Source organism: Phycomyces blakesleeanus, assembly GCF_001638985.1.
Source record: "Phycomyces blakesleeanus NRRL 1555(-) unplaced genomic scaffold PHYBLscaffold_19, whole genome shotgun sequence".
Taxonomy (NCBI): domain Eukaryota; kingdom Fungi; phylum Mucoromycota; class Mucoromycetes; order Mucorales; family Phycomycetaceae; genus Phycomyces; species Phycomyces blakesleeanus.
This window is the reverse complement of record NW_017265152.1, coordinates 223,775-243,538: the sequence shown is the minus strand read 5'-3', so window position 1 is coordinate 243,538 and position 19,764 is coordinate 223,775. Positions and strand designations below refer to the sequence as shown.

General features: G+C 33.4%; 5 protein-coding genes across 5 annotated transcripts; 3 read left to right on the top strand and 2 right to left on the bottom strand.

Moving 5' to 3' along the window:
• Positions 1-325: 325 nt before the first annotated feature.
• On the bottom strand, positions 326-4,531 carry PHYBLDRAFT_182487 (hypothetical protein; the record flags this gene model as incomplete). Its single annotated transcript, XM_018438629.1, has 20 exons — positions 326-616; positions 693-768; positions 837-873; positions 948-1,123; positions 1,231-1,410; positions 1,480-1,640; positions 1,708-1,756; positions 1,830-1,908; positions 1,974-2,083; positions 2,177-2,306; positions 2,375-2,415; positions 2,501-2,550; positions 3,090-3,202; positions 3,265-3,329; positions 3,418-3,501; positions 3,589-3,747; positions 3,850-3,912; positions 3,971-4,073; positions 4,148-4,266; positions 4,400-4,531. 20 exons carry the CDS (start codon positions 4,529-4,531, stop codon positions 558-560), a joined length of 1,986 nt encoding a protein of 661 aa, XP_018288171.1. The 3' UTR covers positions 326-557.
• Positions 4,532-6,608: 2,077 nt separating this feature from the next.
• PHYBLDRAFT_148686 (hypothetical protein) lies at positions 6,609-7,500 on the top strand (the record flags this gene model as incomplete). The annotated part of the gene is made up of 2 exons (XM_018432134.1): positions 6,609-6,972; positions 7,064-7,500. 2 exons carry the CDS (start codon positions 6,609-6,611, stop codon positions 7,498-7,500), a joined length of 801 nt encoding a protein of 266 aa, XP_018288170.1.
• Positions 7,501-10,172: 2,672 nt separating this feature from the next.
• PHYBLDRAFT_188005 (hypothetical protein) lies at positions 10,173-12,715 on the top strand (the record flags this gene model as incomplete). Its single annotated transcript, XM_018439443.1, has 10 exons — positions 10,173-10,244; positions 10,304-10,339; positions 10,469-10,612; positions 10,697-10,741; positions 10,835-10,877; positions 10,979-11,064; positions 11,250-11,302; positions 11,417-11,574; positions 11,645-11,799; positions 11,881-12,715. 10 exons carry the CDS (start codon positions 10,173-10,175, stop codon positions 12,445-12,447), a joined length of 1,359 nt encoding a protein of 452 aa, XP_018288169.1. The 3' UTR covers positions 12,448-12,715.
• On the top strand, positions 12,634-16,420 carry PHYBLDRAFT_148684 (hypothetical protein; the record flags this gene model as incomplete). Its single annotated transcript, XM_018432133.1, has 16 exons — positions 12,634-12,689; positions 12,796-12,879; positions 12,973-13,076; positions 13,195-13,282; positions 13,377-13,452; positions 13,558-13,829; positions 13,902-13,998; positions 14,247-14,543; positions 14,720-14,846; positions 14,934-14,950; positions 15,074-15,194; positions 15,367-15,406; positions 15,616-15,725; positions 15,878-15,938; positions 16,141-16,259; positions 16,347-16,420. 16 exons carry the CDS (start codon positions 12,634-12,636, stop codon positions 16,418-16,420), a joined length of 1,743 nt encoding a protein of 580 aa, XP_018288168.1.
• A 1,110-nt stretch (positions 16,421-17,530) lies between these two features.
• On the bottom strand, positions 17,531-17,698 carry PHYBLDRAFT_95300 (C2H2-type zinc finger transcription factor; the record flags this gene model as incomplete). Its single annotated transcript, XM_018443894.1, has 1 exon — positions 17,531-17,698. A coding segment is annotated over one exon (168 nt), but the record flags the coding sequence as incomplete, so codon positions are not given.
• Between the last annotated feature and the right edge of the window lie 2,066 nt (positions 17,699-19,764).

Sequence of the window (19,764 nt, the reverse complement as noted above, 5' to 3'; positions counted from 1 at the left end):
GCTTCGGGCCCACATGAGCTCGAAATTTAGCACAGGTGCAGGTTCACCCAGCTTCTGTGGTCTACTTCTTTATTTTATTTCATGTCTTATTCTTTCCTATACTCGCCACTAATTTGATCCTTCACATCCCGATTTCCCCCCTTATTACTGTCATTATTATTATTATTATTATTATTATTACTATCATTATCCTTATTATAATTATCTTCTTTACTACAACTACAACTACAATTAATACTACTATCTTTAATGTATGAACCAGCTTACAATCTAATAGAATTTAAATCATCCCTAATACAATTTTACTTATGCAACATATATATATATATATATATACATACACTTGAATACATCTATACATTTAATGTATCTATGTATATATTTATTTAATTAAATTTTCAGTCTATTTCTACAAACTCATCAAGTAATGAAGCTCAAGGCTCAATAAATAAACAAACAAACAGCCATGGACTATCAAAGCAAATACCAATTAATTATCCCAAAAGCTGGTCTGTGGAGTATCACAGCATGTGGTTTAATAAGCGCTATTTTTGTTTTCAAGATGCGTTGTTGTCCATAAAATCATAAAATGCTTTTTGAGGCAACTCGACATTTCCTAGAATACAGAAAACATTGATTGATCGGTTAGTTGATTGGTCGATTAATTGAAACTTGCGAGATATTCCACTTACCAATCATCTTCATCCGTTTTTTGCCTTCCTTCTGCTTCTGCAGAAGCTTCATTTTACGTGATACATCACCACCATACTAAAACTCAAATACTTAGTCATTTGAAATCATTTGAAAGCGTTCAAAGCCGCTCAAACTTCACTTACACATTTTGCCGTAACATTCTTTCGCAGCGCAGAAATTCTGTAATGAAGATAAGCATTAAGTTTAGATCCTTTTTTTTAAAAAAAAAAAATAATTATGTAAAAAGCCCTTACGTTTCTCTGGCCACAATCTTTGTCCCTAACGCAGTTTGAATGACCACATCAAACAGCTGTCTTTGAATGACACCCTTGAGCCTCTTTACCCAGTCTCGTCCGACCAGATCAACCTGGGATCGATGAAGAATAACAGAAAGCGCATCTACAGGCTTGGAGTTCAATAATACAGTCATCTAATTCCATAACACATAAAAATCAGTAGTATGTGAGAAACTATTCAAAACTCTCTCTCTCTCTCTCTCTCTCTCTCTCTCTCTTGCTTTTATTATTTGTCATTTACCTTCACAAGCTCACTATCTTCATAACCTGCTTCTTCATAATCAAATGTAGCATAACCCGAAGATCTTCCCTTCAATTCATCATAAAAGTCTGTGACAACTTCCGCAAGTGGTAAAATGTACTTCATCATCACACGCTTCTCATCTACGTAGACATATTCGCGCTGTTCTCCTCGTCGAGTCTATCATAAAGAAATTGATAAGTTATTATTGTCAATTTATTCTGGTACACAAAATGTTGATTAGCTTACACCACAAAGCTCGATCATTTTACCCATGTATTCATCAGGGAATATCATGGTAGCAAGCACCATGGGCTCTTGTAGTCTTGAAACTCTGGCTGCTCGCTCGTCTCCATCCGGAAATTCCGAAGGGTTTCGGATAGTCTTTGTTGTCCCATCCTTGTATACGACTAATAATATGAATAGATATGTATTTAGATAAGCTTGAATATATGTGCATGATTTTGTGTATCCTACTTCTGTAAGGAACGGTAGGCTGTGTTACAATAATATTGGCTTCGTATTCCTGTAGAAAATGTACAAAGAATCGGATTGGATTTTATTAGTCTTTATAACTTTCACATTCTAATCACACTCACATTCTCCAATCTCTGTCGGAACACATCCATGTGCAAAGTACCCAAAAATCCAAGGCGCCATCCTTGACCAAGTGCATTACTGATAATTTGTTCAATTTCTCGCACAGACCAGTTTAAGTTTAACTTTTTTTCATTTTAAATTACCTCGTTTCTTTGTGAACACTCACGCTAGCATCATTAAGGGTCAACTTTTTGATCGAGTCGTCCATCTTTTTAAAGTCATTTGTATCTACCGGAAAAATACCCGCAAATACCTATATAATTTATTTATTTTTTTGACCAATTCTATTAATAATCTTTTTTTTGGAGTGGAGTTTATATGGTATTTTGGAAAGTAAAGGTCATACCATGGATTGCGCCGGCTGGAAACCGGGAAGAGCTTCTACTTTCTTACCAATATGATGGAAAGTATCTCCAATGTGGGCTTCAGATGCTGTTTTCATACCACAGACAATATACCCAACCTGTCCAGAGTGCCTATTAAATTAAATTAAAATAAACAAAAGTATATAAAAATCGTGCCAAGTGAGAGTAATATTTCTTACAGATAGCCTGTTGGTAGCTGCTCTGGGTGCATGATTCCTACCTATTGTGTTGTATTTTATTTTATTTTATTTTATTTGGATACACAAGTTCGGCTACCGTAGAATTAAATTCAATGGAGGACTTACTTCTGTAACCTCATAACGTGTGTCTGAATAAGCAGATACGACTTTGTCTCCTGATAGATAAGATATGTCAATATATACTGTGGATTCTTTGTAGATTTATTCAAGATACGAAAGTCCAACATATAAAACTGTAATGTAGTTGTGTCCAGAAGTCATATTGTTCATAAATATATATATATATAATTAATATATAGTTTCGCTTAATTGGTATAACTAAAACTATTTTGCTTAATATGCTGTACCCCACAAAGAGACACAACAATAGAGATAATTAATCTGATACTCATATAGTACCACATTTGAACATAAAAATCCTTTTCTCTTCTTCTTTTAACAAAAAATAAAAAATAAAAGACACTCTCATCAAAGCCATTACTGGACATAAGAAGTTCCATAATTCTGTTAAAATGTCTTTCTTTTGTGGTGGACCTCTTGCAAAATAAAAAGTAATTGATCCTTCCCCCTCTTTTATGTATGTATATATTTGACCCCTGGACATTCAACAGTTTGTCACATAGCTTGCACCACAGAACAAGTGATCTTGGTCTCGTATATCTTGAATAAATAAATAAAAGTATATATTTCTTACCTTTTCGGATTGTTCCATCTACTACACCAAGCATGCAAACAACCCCAACATACTTATCATACCATGAATCGAATAGCAGAGCACGGAATGGTTTTGTCATGGAACCTTTTGGACTACACAAGCAAATATCAGTACTTGCCATATGTCTAATATATGATGACCCTATTCTTCTTACCAAGGGATCTTCTCGATTACACTAGGAAGGACGGACTCGATATTGATACCTGTCTTTGCAGAAATCTATTTTTTGTGTACCTACCTTGAGTACCCATAATCCATGTTTCTTGCCTATTACAAACAACAACAAGACACACACACACACACACACCTTGAGAATAGATGAGGTATCTACTTCGAATGCACTTTGGATTTGCTTAAGCACACGGTCTGGTTCTGCGCCAGGAAGATCAATCTATACAAATTTGTTGTTGTTGTTGTTAGAAATAGTTGAATATATGCTTAAAAGATCCACATTAGTTCTTTAAGGGACCTTCCTTACCTTATTCAATACTGGTATGATTTCCAATCCTTGGCCATATGCCAAATAAAAATTAGCAACAGTCTGGGCTTGAATACCCTGTGCTGCATCAACAAGCAAAAGAGTTCCCTGGCAAGCTGCCAATGACCGAGAAACCTCATAGCTGAAATCTACGTGGCCCTATACAAACGATAAACGTATACTTGATGAGCTTTGCTTTTTAATTGTATATATATATATAGATATGTGTGTATGTATGTGTATGTGTGTGTGATCACTTACAGGTGTGTCAATCAAATTGAGGAGATAGTTTTTGCCCTTGTATTTGTAAAACATGGAAACTGTCTAAAGGTAAGAGTTCATGAGCATGTAAATTCTGTAGAGTGTGTAGAGTGTTATGTACCTGTGCTTTAACAGTGATTCCACGTTCTCGTTCCACTTTAAGCTTATCGAGTACTTGTTTATTAGATCCACGAGAAGAAATTGTGTTGGTTAATTCAAGTAACCTTATTTCACATTCAAATGTCAGTAAAGTAATAATAATTCAAATCGAATGAGTTGAGATATATATAAGGCATACCTATCTGCGAGCGTACTCTTTCCATGATCGATATGTGCAATAATACTAAAGTTTCGAATATTTTCGGCTGGGATTGTCTTGAGATCGATGAGCTTTGTAGGATCGGCTGATTTCAATTTCTAAATGACAATGTAGGTGAATGCCCAAACATTACTTTACATATATACTTATATACTTATACATATTCACACATGTATATGATATATAAAGTATTTTTATTTTATTTTATTTTATGTTTTATTTTATTTTTACTTCTGTAGTACTCTTCGAGTTCCATCGTTTCCATGTTTGGACAGAAGTGATTGGTTTCAATCCTATTTGATGTCCAAGTCTACCAGCATCTTGGCGGCAAACATGTCGCAACAATGGATAACAGCTCGTCATGAGAAGAGAGCTTGTTGTACGGAAGTTTCTGTGTGGTTATTTTTTTATTTATTTATTGTAAGAGTTCTAAGCCTCACATTTTATTAGCTTCCTTGTCTTGTTCAAAGATATTCAAGAGAAGCTTTAAATTAAACGAAGTGTGTGCTAGGTTTTTAAAACCAATTAACACTATAATGATAGTAGGGGTACAATCGATCGGTCAGGGATTGATGGTAAGACAGAGGAAAGCATTGTTTTATCCTGTTTTATTCTATTTTTCTTTTTCTTTTTCTTTTATTTTATTTTAGTTCATAATTTAATAATTTCAGGCTGGGTATGTTCACCTTGTAAGATGCCCGTTGTATTGCCTAGATTTTGCAAGTTCATCTTGAAAATTTGGCTTCTAAATTTATTAGTTTGTTTTATTTTTCTTTATTTTTATTTATTTATTTATTTAAAAAAAAAAGAGTACTATCCTGTGAGATAAGTAGCCCTACATAGTCAATAATATCATATCTCTTCCGGTCTGAACTTGGAGCCAAGTTGACGATGTTTTAAAAAAAATGCAAGCAAACGATAATCAAGATACGGTCAAAGCTCGATATAACAACTTATCCAATCTTTATCTCTCTGCTATTTATCACTATCTATCGGCATTTCTTTATATAGTGGCAGTTATAAGAAGAAAGATAACTACTATATTACTACATCAAACGTTAAGTGTATTTTTTTGAAGTATAATCATTCTTCTAAAGGATATTTTGGTTATTGTCTTGAAGCATCAAGATAAAAATCATAAAATATATATACATAGCTTTACATAATATAATTATGCTCTTATGCTTAAATCCCTTAAAAAAACATAAATACCATTATTGTCTTAAGAACTTTCTGTACTAGATGATTACAAAACCTGCCATGCGCACAGTGCGAATAATCTTTGGTGTATACAGCTTTACGGTCTGACATTTAAATAATATCTTTTGGTGGTGGAAGTATCGATATTGTCATTTTTTAAATCTATCGATATCTCCATGAATATCAGTCTGTTTTCGGTCAGACAAGGACTTGCCGGTATTAATTAACTTGATACATAGCCTTACTTAATAGAATAAAGCACAAAATTTCGATTTTTTTAGGTGTATGCCCTGAAAGAACTTTGGGATCAAAGATGCTTATGTGGTGTAAATATCGAAATATCTATTAGTAAATGGCTCTTTAAAATGAAAAAATTGGATGTTTTGATCAATATTAGAGAAATCACTATCAAACTACCTTGAAATAGTGGATCTTACTGTGTTCTACCATGTTACTTATACCTATAGAAGCACTTTACTTAACGAATTGGGGCATATACCTGATTTTCTGTATTTAGTCTGTCATTTTGATTAAAACGATCCTTATTGAACACTTTTACATTTCAGCAATAAATTAAATATTACTTATGGTCAAGTATATTGGTAATAGTAAAGTACTATTGTTGTGGAAAAGCTAAAGGTTCAAAAAAAAGGGGCAAAAAATGGCAAAACAAGTTCATCCTGAACTTAGTCAACCAGACCAATTTATGGCTGTCCACACCTTTTTTCTTTTAAAAAAAAACAGTTCAAGAACTAGTGCAAGTGCATATTAGGTAAAATTGTGCTTATAATCTCGTCTCTGCCCTTAAGTTAAAACCTTTTATTGCGAGTTATTTAAGACCTTGCACCCTATAGCACATATTCTTCATCAAAAACATGCGCCTCTTCTCAACCCAAATGACAATGGAAGAAGACTAGCCAATTAGAGTAGATTAAAAAATTGCCCTTTTTTTTTAAAAAAAAAATCGTCTGTCCACACCAATTAATAATGATTGAGATAAAAATTGTAAAAAAAAAAAAAAAAAAACCTCCAAAACTTCAAACAATGTTGCGAAGTCTGAAATATATTAACTTACCGATGCGATGTTTAATTTCATGGTATGATGTAATCTTTAATATAAAACCATCTAAAGTAAGAGGACAGAGATGATCTAAAAAATAAAATACAAAGATTTCCTATGCCACTGTTTCTTTTTTCCTCTTTCCACTCTTTCACTATTAGCTTTCTTAAAATCCCTACCATGTCTTTTGACGAAAAAACCGGCGTTTTCAAAATTAAAAGAAATAGAGTAACCTCCTCTTATAAATTATGGAAGGTACCTGATGGAGGAGAAGACAACAGGACTCCTCTAGAGAGACTCTACCATTTCTTGTTCAAAGACGAGGGGGATAATCTCAACAAGTACTTTGATGGAACACCTGAAGGAGAAACATTTGTTACCACCAAAACCATGATAATTGATGATTGCAGGGAATACTTTGCCGAGCAAGGAATAGATCAGCCAGCTGCCCAGATCAAAACCAGAATTAATTATCTAATTGACAAGCAGTACCTCCCTGCTCTTAATCTTATGAGACATAGTGAGGAATTCCCTAGTCATTACAGTCAAACTGACAGCTGAAAAGAAGAACTCAAGCGTATGTTCATCTCATATCATATCCAAGTGTTTATTAAGTTTAATTCAAATTTCAACAGGGAAACTGGAGGAAATATGCCCTGAATTTTTTAGGATAAATGAGATCAGAAGACCAGGAGAAACAGAATCTCCGTGTATCTCAAACAGTGGCACTCCCTTTGACTTCGCCAACGAGTATGGTCTAAGTAGTGCATCCCGCAAGAAGAAAATCTCTGGCAAGAAGAGAGACCTAACCGATGCTCAACTTGATGAAGAGAGAAGGAAAGATACGGAGAAGAAGTTGAAGGTGGTGGATGCCACCACCAAGGCTTGGCGGGACGAGAAGTTCGCCCTTCAAAAAGCTCATTTTTTTAAGGCTAGGGAAGACCGTTTGAAGAAAGAGGCGTTTGAAGCAGATGTGAAAATGATATTTGAGATGGCAAGTTTGTTTAGCTGGTCTGAAGAGAAAGTGCAAGAGGAGTATGAAAAACGTTGCAATAAAAGAAACAATGATTAATTAATATGATTTTCACTGGATAGCTAGTAGTTTAAGATGCGTTATATATACTGTGCTTATATTACGGGTTTTCACCAGCTTTGGATGCTTGACTGTTGGATGTAGCACTAGTTTAATTCGAAAAATGATTGGCTTTGATGAATCTTCAAAAAAAAAATGAAAACTGGGCGTCCAAGAAAAAGATTGGATATTCAAATGTCAGGACTTGGCCAAATTTTACAAAACTTTGTGCTTTATATACAATTGATGAAAAAGTTCATATAGAAGCAAAAGTCAAAAATATAACATAATCAATCTATGTAAGAGTAGCTTACCTTAATATCAAATTAGAAAAGTCTAACTTACTTGTGGGAAATTTGAGCGGGGATAATAGATCTATGGGTACTCTAATCAAGCATATTGTACATATGAATTTTGACGTATATGAGAGAAAACATATAAGTCAAGAAACATCAACGGTCACTTTTAAGAAATATATACAAGCTTTGGTGTCATATATAAAACTTTAGGTATTGTTCTTGTAATGGTCAAAACTCTACTATATTTCTAAGAAATCGATCAGACATCGACTGTATGTATATAAACCAAGTACGCTCAAGAGGTTAACAATTTTTAAACGCGTGTGCATTCTGTTTTTTACTCTGAAAACTCTTGCTTTCTATCATGAGTGGCTGTTAAAAGTATGCGCGAATCAACATCGGACGTCAGGCTGAATGAGAAAAATAGAGAATTGATCTTTGATGCGAAATGTTCTGACAAACTCATTTCTGCAAGAACATGATGAGAGCTATATATAAGCTAATGAGCTATTCGCATGAGCAGAATTGTAGTTTCTGATGGTAAATAAGGTTTCGCATCTTTGTCGCTCGTCTTTTTCTGTTTTTTTGCGTCCTTTTTTGTTTACTTTTTGCTTTTTTTTATAGTTTTTAGCTATAGTAGTCACATGCATATGAAAATAGTCACGCACTTTTTCCCCTTGGTTTTTTTTTTTTGCAGGTGTATATGTCAGCGATAAAATGATACAAGAGATGTGAAGAGTAGATGGAAGACTTTATTTACTTTGGTCCTCTTCACTGGAAAAAAACTTGTGAAATTCAACTCCGTTAAAGTAGTTGAAGTGACGATTGACGTTCTTTCAAAAAAAAAAGTATGTCAGGCACCACACTCGTCTGTAATCTTTTTTGGAATGAGTTTGAGTTTGGCTCTTTAAAGAAGTAAAGCGTAGCTGTTTCTATCAGAGAAAGAAATAATATGATTTCACCAATTCAAATTTCACAAAACATAATGAGTCGCTATGAATATATAGGAAGCTTCGCATGAGATGCTTTTTGAACGTAGCGTGCTCGAAACCTTTTTGATTTGTACCCAAAAAAAGGCCTATTTTATTCTTTTCTTTACACTTCTTTACGCCAAGTTACTGCTTTACTTTTAATCAATAAATAATAATAAAGAAAATTCAAGTATGCTATTTAATGAAACCCATAAAAGCTTTATGCATTTTTCGTTTTATTAAAGCGCGTTATAAAATATCCTGACACAGATTACACGGCCGTCCATTTTAAGAGTGTCTGTCAAAATCACTGACCTTTTTTCTTTTATATGCTTTGATTTTTATGCTGATGTTCTAAATACGACTCGTATATTATTTGTACTCTAACACATCAAAATATCCTTGCAATATTCAGCTATCATATTAATCTTATATTGAATTGTAGCTGTAATGTATCGAAATACTGAACCGGGTTATGAACAAGTTCAAATTTTTTGTCGAACTTGGTTCAAGCCCCAGTTCATTACCATGTTCAATAAATTCGATATAGGCTGTGGTTGGTTTACCAATTCCTAAGATTAATAGGGTATTATTATTGCCCAACGAGTAAAATAGATCAGAGCTTAATCAATTTTATCAACTTTTTATTTTTATTCTCTAGCAATAGTCTGTGTCCTTACCACACAGTGCTTTATTTTTATTTTCTTATTTATTATGAGGCTAATTCATTCAGATCGCTTGAATACATCATGTAATATCTAAAAACGATATACGAAATAATAGAGCACATATATATTTATATATTAGATGATTTCACTAACTTGTGATGCTTTAAAATATAATGTAGCAATGTTTTAATCACTATCCGATAATAGTTCATATTAAAAGAAAAAATATATATGTACTGTTGAAACCCCCCTTTTTAATGCCAATAGTCTTCCTTGCTTGACATAGCAGTTTGTGAAAACTGTACGAGATTTGTTCTTTGTGAGGATCAACACAATATAGCTAATTTGTTTAGTAATGAAAGAATCGTGTAAAACTCAAGCTTTTATCCTCTTCCAAATCCAGGACAATAAACCACCAATCAAAGAAATGAAAGTTTCATTGAAAACAATCAAGCTTTGATCATGCTTTTGTTTTCTGAATTTGTTGTATATGATTACCATTATTCTGATCTTAATTTATGATCCCCAATTGATCCTCTATATATCTTATTATCTCAAATGTAGTAAAGGTTAAAGTAAAATAAGAATAAATAAAATAAAATAAAATAAAAAAAAGCCCTCCACTTTCATCCTTAACAGCGCAGTCACCTCATCAATGAACTTGACGGTTTCCTGTTTCCTTTTAGGTCATCTTGAGATAATATAACCTTAACCTCATTATCTTTATCTTCATCATGCTGGTATCAGTCGTTTTACCTGCAAGTATTTATCAGGTCATTCTGACCCATGCGCTGTCCACAGAAAAGGTAGATCTGAGAGAAAGAATCTCCATTTGAAATTAGCCAACAGATTCTCTCCATTCCAGGAAGAGATCATCGGAATGCTCATTGGCAACTGGGAAGTAAGTACAAAACCATCAACATTATCCATCTGTCATCCTAAAATAAAAGCAAATGAAAAATAAATGAAAAATGAAAAACAAAAAAAAATGTATATACACAAAACAAAAAATGAAAAACAAAAACTACAGACCACGCCGTGCAAGAATCCTTATATGAAAGGAAGAACTACTGCTCATATCGAAGCTGTCTCCCTCTTGACTCGCTCAGATAAAAGAAAAGACCGCGTCGAGATTGCACCGGAACAACTTCACCTGGCCGCTCTTCAAGCAGAAGTAATAATTAAATAAGGATGTTTAAGAGCAGCTTATCTGTATATTGATTTCCTTGAGTTAATAATTCTGTTGTTGTTTTGGTAGGAATACAGCAAGAGGACAAATAAGCCAATGTGTGTTATAGGCTGGGTAAGTTTATGTATATATGGATTGAAGTTTTTTGATGTTTAACACACGCACAAAAACATGTAATATGTAAATGTATGTTATTGTTTTGTAAAGTATCACAGTCACCCTCACATAACAGCTTTTCCTTCTCATGTTGGTAAGTTGCTTGTTAGTATGTTATTTATAATAAAGGGCTCTATCGCCACTTATTTTACATGGGGCATTATTAATACTGGTTACTAAACAATGATATTTAAGATCTAAAAACCCAATACTTACAACAATCAATGGACGACCGATTCTTTGGCATGATTTTATCTTGCTTTGATGCCACGCCAGAACATGTAAATAATAACAGAAATTAAAATTAAAATTGAAATTAAAATTTGAAGCAGACTTGAGGTTCCTGTCTTCTTATTCACTTAATCATTATCACTATTATTATTATTATTATTATTATTATTATTATTATTATTATTATTATTATTATTATTATTATTATTATTATTATTATTATTATTATTTTCAGGAAAACCATATTCATCTGGCTTGCTTTCAATCAGAAAAGCAAGTTGACGGAACGTAAGTAAAACACTAGCAACCCACACAAATATCATATATAGTTTATCTAAGAATGAATCAAGGAATAAAATGTGCTGAAATAAATGTGCCTTTTTTTTTGTTTTATTAAATCAGCATTGGATCTACTGAAGTTGGAATAGTCATAAAAAAAGAAAGTATATTTTCTGCGACTTCTAGAGAAAGTATGATGGAGCTACCAAGGAGTATATTTGAAGAAAATCAAAATGAGTATCATTCAACTTTTAATCGAACATCTCGTATATACACAACAAGTAAGATTATTTTGGCTTGAATTTATTATATTGAGAGTATATAAGCTAAACTTGTATATATATTATAAAGACTCTTGGGAAAACCAAAAGCTTAGCCAGCCTCTTCAAATGGAGGATGTTTATAATACATCAGTGTATGGTCAATATGTTGTCAATCTTATAGACACTTTTATTATTCCCATGAAACGTAACTTTGAGCTCAGAAGATTAGCGGTGGAACAAGAAGTAAGTATAAGTATGAATAGATAGATATACAGACAGTAAGAGACTATGGTATTGATCCAAGTATATTATTCTTTGATTTAGATTGCTTTATTAAAGGAAGAAAGAGATATACGGGCTAACAAGAAAGTTCCAAAGTCGCTTATTGATCTTTACGATGAAGAAGAAGAATTAGAAGACAAAATTGGCCAAGACAAAGACAAGGACGATTATAGTGATAATTATAATTATAACGAAGAAGAAGAAAAGGGAAATGGAGAGATTTATGAAGCAAAACAATATTTGCTTACCAGTAAATACCCTGTTGCGGAAGAAGCCAGCCCAAAAGTCGATCATACCTACATTATTCCTGGACTACCCAGTCCTATTCCACAGTTTGGTATGAATGACATGATTGCGCTTGGTGTTCCACGTCCAATCAATACGGATCCTATCTTGTCAGAATCTCCGGACAACAATTTTTTCCATAAGGAAACCAATGGCAGTGGCGGTAGTAGTTTGAGTCCGTCTACGGTTGAGATTCTTGATCTAGAGGATGAAGATGAAGATAGTACTCATGTATCAGAATATACTAAACAACGGCGCACGAAAAGAGAGAGTCTCAGGCGATCTAAATTGAAGACTTCGGATGTCTTGATTGATCTTTCATAAAGGCGATTCAATTCAAGCGTCTTTTTCTCTGTTTATCTATCTATCTATCCATATATTTATATATCTTTCTTTTTCTTCTTTTTATTTGACAACATCATCTATACCTATATATCTATATATATTTTGTAAAGCTTGAATTAAGTCTCTTGTATTTATTCTACTTGTTTATTTTATTATTTACTCTGAATGGATTCATTTCAAGCTTTACCTGAGAAGGAGCGTAAGGTCCTTGCAATAGCTTGGTAAATAAATATATAAACATATACATATATGGATAGCAGCAATGAATTAATGAAGAAATTAATTGAATGAAGAAATGAATAAAATGGTGGATTTGGTTTCTGTTAGGCGTGCAATGAACCTTGGCTCGAATGTTAAGGCTAGTCACCCTTCTAAGAAAGATTTGGTTAATATGAATATTCCATTGCTGTGGTAAGTATATATGTATACACACAAATATGTATGTATCTGATTTTACTATCTAAATTGTATTGTGTGTGTATTTGGGCGTACACATCACTTTAGCGACACTTTGAGTACTCCTAATAGCAAATTAGCTTTGAGAGTTACGGCTCAACTATTGGTTGGTATTGTAAAAGTATTACAGCATCAACATTACTGTGTGTATGGTAAGTATCTATATACATACATAATGTGTATTTGGCGTAAGGCGTTTGATTAAATTATATTTATCTTTAATACAATATACATTTATACTCGCACTTCAATAAATATATATATATATAGAGGATACAGTTCAACTTTGGACAAGGATATGCAGGGAGTCTGCTTTGATGACTATAGAAGATATTGACATGCCTCTGGCAACAGCTAGGTATCAAATGACATGAAAATTCTGCGAAATTTGACGTCAAATTTATTTGTTTTGATTTGCTTCTGTTTATGATGATGATTTTATCTGCCAATAGACAATCTAGTATCACGTTTAGTGAGAGAGAGTTTGGTCAATTGGGAATAGACTACAAAAATTCAGTTTTCAGTTTGGTAAAACAAAAACAATCCTTTAGATTTTGCACAATTCACCATTTCTGGGAAGAAAGCATTGAACGCTAATTTCTAATATGGATGATTGCTTTTTTCTTTTATAAGCTTCTTAGATATGAGCCTTTCCCCCAGCAAGATGAAGAGTATATTTGTGCAGATCAGGAGGTTAGCAGGCCCGAATATGAAGATCAAACAGTGTCACAGATGAATACAAGTGCGGCACAAGAACCTTCTAGACTGTCTGTCTCCTTGGAAAGCGATCCCTTGAGAACAGATGCAATGGAAATTGATATATTGGATCAAGAGCCGTCTATCCCGCAAGATTATCTTTATGAAGGGGACCATTATTATCTTGACCAGCCAGAGCCACCCACAAGGTAAATAATATATATATATATATATCTTGTAATGATTTTGATGTATGTGTGCTATACACATTATTTTAATAGTTCCATAAACAGTATATCTGAGCATCAAGCTACTGTATTGCCTTTAGAGATAGGAAGATTTTCCAGGGAAGCAGCCGATATCTTGACGGATATCCGTGTAAGTTAATCAAGGCTAGACTTTGTATTATAATTATAATTATTACTATTTGGGTTTATAAGCTTAATAATAAAGTAAAACAGCTCCTTACGTTTATTAGTGTACACACTTATGTACACAGATATAGACACACATGTTGTGTATATAGAAAGAAAGAAAAATTCATTTTAAATCTTATCCGATTTTATGTGCTTGCGCCTTTATATATATATATATATATATATTCTTACTGTTTCTGTGCTTATTAGAGTCCAATATCAAGGCGGCGTTCTACATCGACAGGAAGCACTTTCTCAGAACAAGTTGCTCCCTTTGATATTCCAGAAATTGAGTATAATCCCAGACAAGCTAGCGAAGGCTGGGACCAGAGTACAACAGATACTGAGAACAATCCTGCACTTGTACCTCAACTCCTACACAATTTACCAGTCCCTCGGTTACGACAAAGAACATCGGTTCGCTCATCCACAATATTACTACCCCTAGACTTTTATGAAAAATCTCGACTCAAAACACTTGGTTTTGGAGATCAAAGGCAAACACATGTAAGATTTTGATTTGATTTGATTTTTGAAATAGGCGCACACATATGTTTATTTATATATTCTCTGCTTACTTTATACCTTAATAATTGAACAATTCAATCGATCAATTGACCCCTCCTTTTTTTTTTAGCTCAAAAAATACGATAAAACGCGTTTGTTGTCTGATACATATGTAGAAAGTATGGATCTTTATTGAGATGATTAGGTTGGCAATAATTGCTTATTTTGACCCCTTCTATTTGATCCGTATAATTGTATGCACAGTTTCTACTCCTCTCCACAGTTTACTAAACCACGAGAATCGTACGAGCTTCTTTAAAAGCATGCGTGAGTAGCATGTGTTATGGTTTTCAAACAATATTTGCGTGTTTATAAATTGCTCATATATAGGTCCTCGGCTACACAACGTAAGAGCAGTATATATGTATAAATACATGCACAAAAACAGTAAAACTCTCATTTGGTGCTACCTTGAATTTTTTTTTAAAAAAATAATGAATGAATGAATGATATGTATACTTTGATTACAGAATACTTTGGTCAGCCCAGAATACGCCAGAAGATACAGGAGTAGCGAGAGTCTTAATGAAGACTACAGTGCAGGGACTCTCTATAGTGCTAATGAACATATGGGAATACTTGAATTCCAAGGTGATTATATAAGCTTATAACATGTTGTACAATAAAGGGGTAAAAAAAGGGGGGTTAAGCCATATAGTTATATAAAGAAAGAAAGAAAAAGAAGGACCTTCCAAAAAAAGATAAAAGGAAAAAAAAACATATTTGGAAATTAATATGCCATTTTAAACATTCAAAAAAAAAGACGGGACGGACTCGGAAGAAACACTTGCGCTTGAGGAAAGGTGGGTATTAAGGCTGTGTATGTACATGTTTTTGTATGCATTTGCGTTTTCGTTTGCGTTTGCATTTGCATTTGCATTTGTTTGTTTGTTTGTTTTGTTTGTCTGTTGCAGATGCTGTTACTTTTTCTTTCTTTTACACCGATCATACACGGGTCCATTCTATTCTCGGCTTTTGCTTGGCTGGTAAATCTTTTTTTTTTCTTTTTTAGCAATCAAAGATACAGGCGATCAAATTCACCCTCATTCGGCCACCCATCGTCCATCGATATTCAATATTCACCTTCTCCTTTGGATTTACAATATGAAGGCGTTGAGTATGGTGCGTAGTTTTGATGAGTTGATATAGAATAGCAACAAAGACGATGACAAGTAGATGAAGAAGATGAAGTAGTAGTGTACTTGGAATACTCGGACTAATATTGTGTGTTACCTGAATTATATATTTATATAAATATTTATATGTCACAAAAGGTGATTCATTTCCTAACACTTTAGGGGGTGCTTCAGCCATAATTGAAGAGCACCTGTCTAGGTAAGTAGGTATACAGGTAATTGGGTTGCTATGGTGTTAGACTGTTAGACTGTTAGGTTGTTAGGTTGTTAGATAGACAGACAGACAGACAAGAAGAGAGAAAGAAATGGAAAAGGAAAAGAAGTAGAAGAAGAAGAATAAATGGAAAGGGGGTGAGGTGATGGTGTAATTCTGAGTCTGTGCATATATGCTTTTAACACAGCTCGTCTAGAAATGCCTGTGCATTGGCAGGTAAAACATATATTGAATTTGAGCAACTGCTATACGATGGTCAAAATTGTCCCAGATCCCAAGTAGCACATGTATTTTACCAATTGCTTGGTGAGTTAAACCCAGCCACTCTTCTATATATATATATGTGTGTGTGTGTGTGTGTTATTTATTTATTTATATATATTCTTTTGAAAGTATTGGCTTCAATTAATAAGTTGGATGTTGTCCAGTCAGAACCATATGGTTGTATCAAATTTCGAGCACAATGAACATAAGAAAGTAAAAAGAGAAAAATAGAGTAATTAGCTTTGGGTAATTTGCGTTTTATTTATTGCACACATGCATAGATCAATACAGATTTGCATATTTTACTGCACAAACATATATGTGTGATTTTTTAAAGAAAAAAAAAGCTTATATTTGATTTTATTTTTTAAAGAAAAAAAAATAAATATATATATAAACCATAAATAGGAAGAAAAAAAAACGGGATGATCGCAAGAAATAAGAAAGCAAGAAGCGTGGTACATTTAATAATTTTTTTTGGTACTCCTTAATAAGCTAAAGAGGGGGAGGGTAAAAGAGGGAGATAGAGGGGGTGAAGGAGTTGGAGAGGAACTTTGTTGTTTGTAATTTTTTTTTTTTTTTGTGATTTTATTTTATTTTCTTTTATTTTTTGTGTTGACATTTTTTATGTATTTTATTTATATATTTAATAAAGAAACGATATGTGGTATCGTTAATTCTATGTAATAAAAAAAATAACAATAAATAAAGAAGGAGGGATGATTGGGGGGTGGAAAGAAGGGTGAAAGAAGGGGAGGGATAAAAGATGAAGATACAGTTAGACGGCTAAAGAAAGAAAGAAAGATATATATATATATAAAGATAAAGATAAAAGGCATAAGGTAGTAAAGCATAATATAAGTTAAGAAGGATAGAATGAATGAAGAAAAATGGGTATGCAATATGGACGAAATAAGCATGATATAAATAATAAATAATAAATAATGATAAATGATAAATGATAAATGATAAATGATAAATAATAAATGATAAATGATAATATGGAATATATAGATAAAAATGAAATGAAAGATCGCATATAAAGCTAAAAAGAGAGAGAGCGAGATTAGAGTCTTTGGACCCAAATCTAAAGAAATGAATACATATAGAAGAAATGTATAAGGTATGGGGAAGTAGTGGAATGGTTAGTTTTGATGTGAATAAATTGAATGCAAGAAAAGATAGAAAAAAAATAAGGTGAATGAAGAAGAAGAAGAAGATAATAAAGAAACCTAAATGAGGTTTTTGTATCGCCTTTTTCCAGAATCCATCAAAGCTTTTACTTCAGGGCTCATTCTGCACACGTCTTCCATTCGCAAATGACGTTTTAGCGCGTCCGTGCGAGCAAAGGCCTTTTTGCAACCTGCGCATGAATATGGCTTTAGTCCTGTGTGGACACGGCTGTGGCGTTGGAGATCGTGTTTGCGAGCAAAGGCGCGATGACAGTCGTGACATTGATATGGACGGGCGTTATTCTCCATGTGAGTTTGATGAAGAGGGGCATGAAGTCCGGGTGTAAAGAGTGATGAAGACATGGGAGGTACATATGTCTGTCGATATTCGTATAAGCCATTATTAAAACTAATACTAATCATGTCATCGTTATCGCTGCTATTGATGTGGTGATGGTGGTGGTGGTGATGATTTTTTTGGCATATATCGTGTAGTATTGGGGTGGGGCAATATAACCAGGAGTGCTCAGTACCCTGTGGTTGCATCTGAAGCAAGAGATTATAGTTGGCTGATTCGTCGGTAGATCTGTGTCTCATTTTGTGGTCGTCAAAGGGGGAGTTCCCACCTTGGAAAGGCAGCATATTGGATAAATATTGTCGATCGGTGGCTTGAATGCAATATTCATACTGGCTAGAATGGCTAGAGTAGCCAGAATGAGGTGTAGACTGTGCTGAGTAAGTCTCGGGAGAATCTTGTGTTGGTGAACTCTGATGGCTGTTTGAGCGCGACGACTGAGATATCACTCCAGGAATACAATCCAAAGTTGGCGATATTGGGATGTCATTCTGGTCTTCGGAAGAACTCGTTGAATCTAGTGAAAAGCACATGCTGTGATCGCACTGGGCACATTGACAGTATAATGATACATTCTGCTCTGAGATGCTTTGAATACCCTGGCATTGGTTGGCTACTGGTTCTTGTGTGGTTAGATCTTGTTTGAATTCGAATACTGGACTGTGGGAATAAAAGCTCGTAAAGTATCCGTTTTCGAGATTCAGGGTCGGTGTGCTGTTCACAAAAGGTTGGCATGAAGTTGATACTGGATACTCTGGCTTTAGATGATAGTTGTATTTGGGCTCGAAGCTGTCTTGATACATTATGATGCAGTAAAGGTCGTAAAAATTGTGTAAACTTTTATGTTTTGTTGGTGTGTATGTACGCGGGTATATAAAGGTAGCTAAGCTTTGGTGGTCTTTGGTCTTTGGGCTTTGGGCTTTTTTTTTGGTTTTGTTGGTGTAGCTTAAATTGTGTATAAATTTATATATATAATATATATATATATATATATCTTGAAAAAAAAAATAATGGATTTTGGTGATTAATGAAACCAAAATAATTGAATTTCTTTGCGGTAGAGCTATAAATCCAGCTGTAGAGAAAGCACACAAAAGAAAGGGTGTTAAAACCTCTTGTTTAAATATAAAGCGATATTAAGTTTTTTTTTTTGTTAAGCGAGGGAGCTTTAATAATTTTTATTTTTACTTTTATTTTTTTGTTATAAAAAAAAACCTTGTTATATACGTATAGAATATAATATATATATAATTCTTAAATTATATAAATACTTTTGATCTCTCTATATATATATATATATATTTGTAGGATTCTTAGCTTATTACTGCTATTATGGTAGATAGACTCAAGATTAATTTAGAGTATATATATATATATGTATGTATGTATAGTATTAAAATTAATCGAGAGACTTGTTTACCTCAATATTATTATTATTATTACTATTACTATTACTATTTGTCCAAATGTATTTAGATTTCTTTGTAGTACGTATATGTATCATTATATGTCTTTGGATACAAAATAGAACGGTAGATATATGCTTTTTTAATTCGTAAGGAGGTATAAGGCTTGTATCGATACGAAAGAAGGATAAAGGGGTGTGTGTACTGGAAGGAAGGGGCCGGTTAAGAGAAATATGGTTAGGATAACATTTCTTGGTGTACCAAAACACTAAGGTGTTTCTTATACTGAATTTTATATATACCATATATATATATATATATATATATTCTATTGCCCCTTTATTTTAATAATAATATTTATAATTTTATATACTCTTGTATTCTACTGCTGGTATTGTCTCTCTCTTTATTTGTATATGGTGTGGGCTGCTCTTTCGTATAAACTGCGCATAGTACATAAGATTAAGAGAGAAGGAAGAAAGGTTAAGGGAATTGAAAGAGACAGGCTTGCTTCCCCTTTCTCTTTCTCTTTGATTGTTATTTTTATTTTCGACATATACTAGGATACTGGATTCACCTCCTGAAAAATATTGACACTCACATCATACAAAGAT